Source organism: Miniopterus schreibersii (genome assembly GCF_964146895.1).
Source record: "Miniopterus schreibersii genome assembly, chromosome: 6".
Classification (NCBI taxonomy): Eukaryota; Metazoa; Chordata; class Mammalia; order Chiroptera; family Miniopteridae; genus Miniopterus; species Miniopterus schreibersii.
The window spans coordinates 1808252-1813798 of NC_138107.1; the positions used below are offsets into that span (position 1 = coordinate 1808252).

The following is a 5547-nucleotide window of genomic DNA, read 5'->3' on the forward strand; positions in this document are numbered from 1 at the left end:
TGACACCCTAACCTAGAGAAGACCTGCCAGACCCAAGGAGGCAGGACAGCCACCGGTCCACAATTCCCAGCTTCCAGAAAGTCTGTTCTTTCTGAAGCACATCTGTACCCAAGAAGCCCCCCATGCCCCCACCAGAGACACAAGCTCCCTAGATCCCCAGGGAAATAGATTTCTGTGCCCACCATAATCCCCAGAAATAAGAACCGTCTCAGCTGGGTATGGGACACAGAGACTAAGAGGGGCATGCGCCGGGTTTCATTTTGTGCCAAACAGCTTTAAATGAGGAGGGGAAGCAGTTTAACTGAATTTCGAAAATCTTTATTAACTAAATTGTGATCATGTCAGAGTAATTAATTCACTTCATAATCAATCATTACACTGTTTCTCTGTAAGTGGAAGTGCAGTTTGTTTCAACAGTTACCTAGTGATATGATAGATGAAGCACCGGCTTACACATAGATGAACACACAGAAATTAGGAGAAAATTGATCCCAGCCCAGAACCTACTATGTTGTTGAATAGGAAAGGAAATGGGGTTTTCTACAAGTCAGAGGGAACCAAGAAGGTATCGCGCTGCAAGCTGCCTTTCAGTGCTCTCTCTAATGTGCCTTAACAATGTTATCTTCTGTGCTCAGGATACACACGATCCTGCCACTAACTACGTTAGAATCAAAAAGCGTAGCGTTAAAAAGCGTTCTGCCGGCAAATACCCCACTGCAAACCCGCTCTCCCCGTCAGTCTTTCTCACTAATTTTGAGACATCGAAGGATGTGGTTGCTGAGTAAGCGCTAACAGGAAACAAGCCCTCTTCTCCTCCCATCACCCCCACAGCATCGTCACCCCCCAATGCAGCGGAACTCCAAGTAGAGTGAAGCGCCCTCTCGGATGCCGTAATTGGCCATGGTCTTCCCATCTTTCAGCTTCTTGCCGTTGCAAGTCACCTCCTGCCAGCCGGGGCTCACAGCAGTCTTGGTTTCGATCATCTTTTTCACTTCGGCCACTGAGCTTGATCTTCGCACCTGGAGGAGATGCTTCTGCCCCCCAAAACCTGACTCCACCAGAAACACGAGCAGCTCCTCATCGCTGGGCTTCACCACCCTCAGGGTGAGGTGGATGGTGGTCTCCTTGTCAATGCAGTAAGATGACAGCTTTCTCAGAGGCTTTAGGGTCTTCGCGCCCAGCAGAAGGACCTGTTCCTGCACAGGAACCTTGGTCTTGGATCGCACATGTTCATTAATCTTCTTCACTCTGTCGTCCAAGCTGGCAGTGAAGGTCATGGGCTCCCATTTGTCAGAGTGGACATTCACCTGGACAATGAAGGCCAACAGACAGTTGCCAAGAACTCCCGCCACGTTCCACACTCCTCATTCCCCCCCTAATTTCTTCTGCCCTTCACTGCCTGTCTGGTGCCCCAGCTCCTTCATAACAAGCTGTGTCTTTCCCTTTCTTGAAATGTCTCCTTTGGAATTCCCAGGTTATAACACACACAAAAATCAGTCTTATTCCTTATAATCATACCTCTTATCCATCCCAAAATTGTCATTAATAATTTCCCACCATATTTACCTGCTTCCTATCCAGATAAAGTTTGTCAAATGTCAAAAACTAAATACAGCCCTGGCCGGGTGGCTCAGTCGGTTGGGGCACCGTCCCATTTCCAAAAGGTCGCAGGTTCAATCCCACTTGGGACACACACAGGAGGCAACCGATCAATGTTTCTCTCTCTGCTCCACTTCCTCTCTCTTTAAAATCAATTTTAAGAAACATATCCTCAGGTGAGGATTATAAAAAACCACAATACTGCTACAAAGCACCCAAAGGTGTAACCAGGCTCTGAAAACAACTCCCAACCAGAGTTTTCAAGATTTGGCAGAGTAATGGGTACCCACGGGGCTCCACGACTACTTCAGGAGGAAGCCCTGGTCAGGACACCTTCTCTGTACTGTTTGTTTCTTTTTAGATGTCTTATTGCTTTATAATAACAGCACATGACACTATAAGAATAATAACAGGACAGTGTCACTACACTCGATGTTACTGTCCACCTGCGTTTCCTGTGCTTCTCTGTCTGTTGTAGAATAGGACCTGTCCTCTCATTACAACAGGGTCTCGCCCACAGGAGGCAGGGACTCTGAGTCTCACTTCAGTACCGGATGGGGGAAGCCGCCCGTGCGGCACCTGAGAGCCAGGCAGACGTCCCCCATCCCTGTTCATAAGTTGTCTTCCCAACTGCGCCGTCACAGACGTTCCCTCCCGGTGCTGTCCCTCCCCGGCTAACACCCCCTCATCTCAGCCCCCTGGTGCCCGGGCTGTCAGTCCCAGTCCTCTCTGTAGGGTGTCTGTTCCTACATCAGGTAGTGTCTCGGGGCATTAACAACTTAGGGTAAGTGAATTTGGGAACCTGTCTTTTGGGAAGAGAAGGAAACTCCAGTTTGAGGGTCCTGGACCCCTAAACAGGAGAAGGAAACAAGGGCTCCCACAGTAGTCCTATAGTTTTAAGTTCCTCCAGCCCTGTTGAGCACAGAGCCCAACCCCACTCCTTCCCCTTTGACCCTAACAGCGGCCAGCCCAAGGCCTGGCACAGAAGGAAACCCAGGAGCCAAGTAACCAGGTTTCTTCACAGAACCCCCTTCGCATTCCCGCTTCGGGGCCTTCCGGGCCACCCGGTCTCCCTGAGCTCTGGCCTCCTCTGTCCTCGACGCCCGTCTCCTAGGAGTGCTCCCTTCCCACCCCCGCTATCACCCCAACTTACACTGAGGCAGGAAACACCGGACGCCATCTCTGCGATGAAGGAGCAGCAGCAACGAGGCTGAGAAGGCAGGAGGCTGTGGTGGGCCAGCAGCGTATGTAGGAGCAGCAGCTTGGAAAGCCCCGGCCCAGCCCTGGGCCTTTGTTCTTCAAGCTTGCCCGAAGCTGCTTTCGCTTTCGCTTGTGCCAGCTGATCAGGGAACGTTCTGATGAAGGGCTTCTCCCCTCAGCTGACCTGTTGCCCTCCTTGTTCCAAACATGGGACGGTCCTTCTCGGTTGAGAATTTTTGCTGATTAACCACCCACCACTCCCAGTCCTGACTAATGACTGTCCAGTCTGTGGCCCTGGGCCCTCCATGGCTACAGGACCTTGACTACGTGGTGCCCTCCGCTGCTGCTCTAAGGGCCCCCCGCCTCCCCAGTCAGGGGCCATGCTGAGAGCAAGGGCACCCGGGAGGGGCCTCAGAGCTGGGTGGAGTGAGGGGCCTGTGCACACTGTCCCGGTGGGTGTGCCAGGCAGCCTGGCGAAGACACAGGCCAGGTGACCCTGCAGCAGTCCTGGGTGCCACTGCCCCATTACCTGCGGCAAATCTGTTCATCTCCTTGGATATTGGTTTTTGGGTCTATAAAATGGGATGATTGGAGAGAATTCCTCAGTGTCTTCCAGGCTCAGAAAACTTTGTAAAATGTCCTTTCTTGAGCAAATACTCTGCCTCTCCTGTCCCAGAACCTGCAAACCAAATGCACTACTTGAGAACAACCCAAAGCCGACAATCGAGTGCCGACTCCGACCTTCCGCACACGGGAACCATCCCGTGTCCCCCTGAGGACGCAGGGGCTCCATCCCCACCCTTACTCCTGGGCGCCCCTGCCCACTGCCCTGGGAGACACCCAACACCCTGCCTCTCCCTGGCTCTTGAGACTTGAATTGGGCCAAAAAACAAGCGCGTGAGCTCTCTCCCTTCAGGGGACTTAGCCATTCTGGTCCTCCTAACGTCCCCCATTATTCACTCCCTGTCCCAAGCTCTCAGGACACTGCCACAGAACCCACCCGGAAAGAAAAAAGCATTTGTGCTTCAGAGTTTTCCAAAGTCAGAAGACTGTAAAAATGCCCAGCTGTCGTCTTTCTTCGTGTGCTTCCAGTGGCCATCACTGTCCTTCATTCACTGGTGGCTCTCACATGGTCGCATTTTATTTCAGGGCTTTTCATCGGGAGGACCGGGATTTACAGGATCCAAGAGCTCATGCCAATGTTTCAAAAAGCTCAACGTAAACCACGCTCTTCAATCCGAAGCTCTTATTAGAGGGTCATTAATAAAACCAGGGAAACTAATTATGATTTAACTGTCTTTCGTGCGTCAGGCATATCTTCAAACACACAGGGTGAGTGTCGGGGGCAGGTGTAAACCTTGATCTGCGGTTCTCCTTTCAGGTGTCTCCCGCTTCCTAGTGTCCCCTGTGTGGGGGCCAATACCGTGACCTTTGGCTTCTGCACCCGGTGTCCACTAGGTCGTGGGTATTCTGAACACGCCAGCGGTGGGCAGGGGCGTCAGATGGTGGGGGAGAGGGAGAGAGAGCTGCAGCGGGCCGGGCGGGCGGGAAGGGACAGCTGCCCAGCGCCCCCGGAGCTGAGGTCAGGGCTCAGATGTTATCTGCACCCCGGCCTTTTAGGGCCTCTCGTCATTTCTGGGAAATGGAGGAAGAAATGTTTAAAGCTGCTCCTCACTGCTGTCCCTTCTCTGCCATCTCTGCCTCAGTAGCCTGCACCATGGTGGTGCCCATGTCCTCATATCAGGGAAGCAGAGGCCTCAGCCAGCAGCTCCCGGAGGGGCAGCCCAGGAGCGACAGTTCCCAGGAATGACACCTGTCCGCTGGTGCCCCTCAGATCTGTACCGAACGGCCCGGACCTGAGCTGCAGTCTGTATGTCTAGCTGCTTCCACACACAGTTCCCTGAAGTCCCCGCATGCCCCTGAACATGCCAAGCTCTCTGCCCCCAGGTTATTGAGCATGCCTACGCCTCCAGCACCACCCCCAGCACCAGGAATGCAGAAGAGTGTGCGCTGTAAGCAGCATCTCCTCCAGGAAGCCCTCCCTAACTTCCTCTTTCCTGTTTCGGGTTATGTGCCCATGTCTGTCCTTTCACGCCCTCTCTGTAAACCTCCCAGAGCACATTTCTCTAGCGATAGCCTCATCTGCATGTTTGTTCTGTGCCACAGTGCAGAGTAGGACTTTTGAGGGTCATGATTATGTCTTAATTAATTTGTATCTTTATTTACTAAATGAATTAATAAACGAATAAGTAATGAATAAAAAATGGAAAATATCTACTGAGCACTTAATTGTGTTCAAGAATTGCAGAAGATGCTATTCAATGGCACCTCACTAACTGTTTCAGTGTTTTAATGAGGTAAATACTAGTGTCCTTACTGATAAGCAAGAAACCAACTCACCCTCAGCCGCATTATGTAGTGGGTAGGCCAGGGTTCAAATGCACAGGTCTGTTTCCACAGCCTTGTCCTATTGTTATCATGTTGAGCCGCAATGCAAAGACGGAGGGGCTGTGCGTGCACATGAATGCCTCTCTTTACAGGAAAGTACCAGTGCGCAAGGAATACACATAGAAAAAAGCATGCACGGAGCCTCGGAAGGAGTGAGCGCAAGGCCAGTTTGGGGGCCGGTGCGTTGACAGGAGTGTCCCTGGGGGGCACACCTGCTGGGACCCCTGCACTGCCCTACTCGGTGAGGTGAGCGGAGGGGCTGCGAGTGCAGGAGTCAGAGCCTGCAGGAGGGTCACCGCC

General features: G+C 52.3%; 1 protein-coding gene across 1 annotated transcript; it reads right to left on the reverse strand.

Annotated features, from left to right (window-relative positions):
- Nucleotides 1-302: 302 nt before the first annotated feature.
- On the reverse strand, nt 303-4968 carry LOC308558391 (ubiquitin D-like). Its single transcript, XM_081140055.1, has 2 exons — nt 2753-4968; nt 303-1307 (listed from the first exon to the last, which is right to left on the reverse strand). The coding sequence occupies exons 1-2, from the start codon at nt 2777-2779 to the stop codon at nt 837-839; spliced, it is 498 nt and encodes a 165-aa protein (XP_080996181.1). The 5' UTR covers nt 2780-4968; the 3' UTR covers nt 303-836.
- Nucleotides 4969-5547: the final 579 nt, after the last annotated feature.

What these genes read in the sequence shown, in the direction of transcription:
- LOC308558391 (XM_081140055.1), bottom strand. Translation starts at nt 2,779, where the DNA reads ATGGCGTCCGGTGTTTCCTGCCTCAGT. An exon ending in CCGGTGTTTCCTGCCTCAGT is followed by an intron (nt 1,308 to 2,752) that starts GTAAGTTGGGGT and finishes TTCATTGTCCAG; the next exon opens with GTGAATGTCCACTCTGACAA.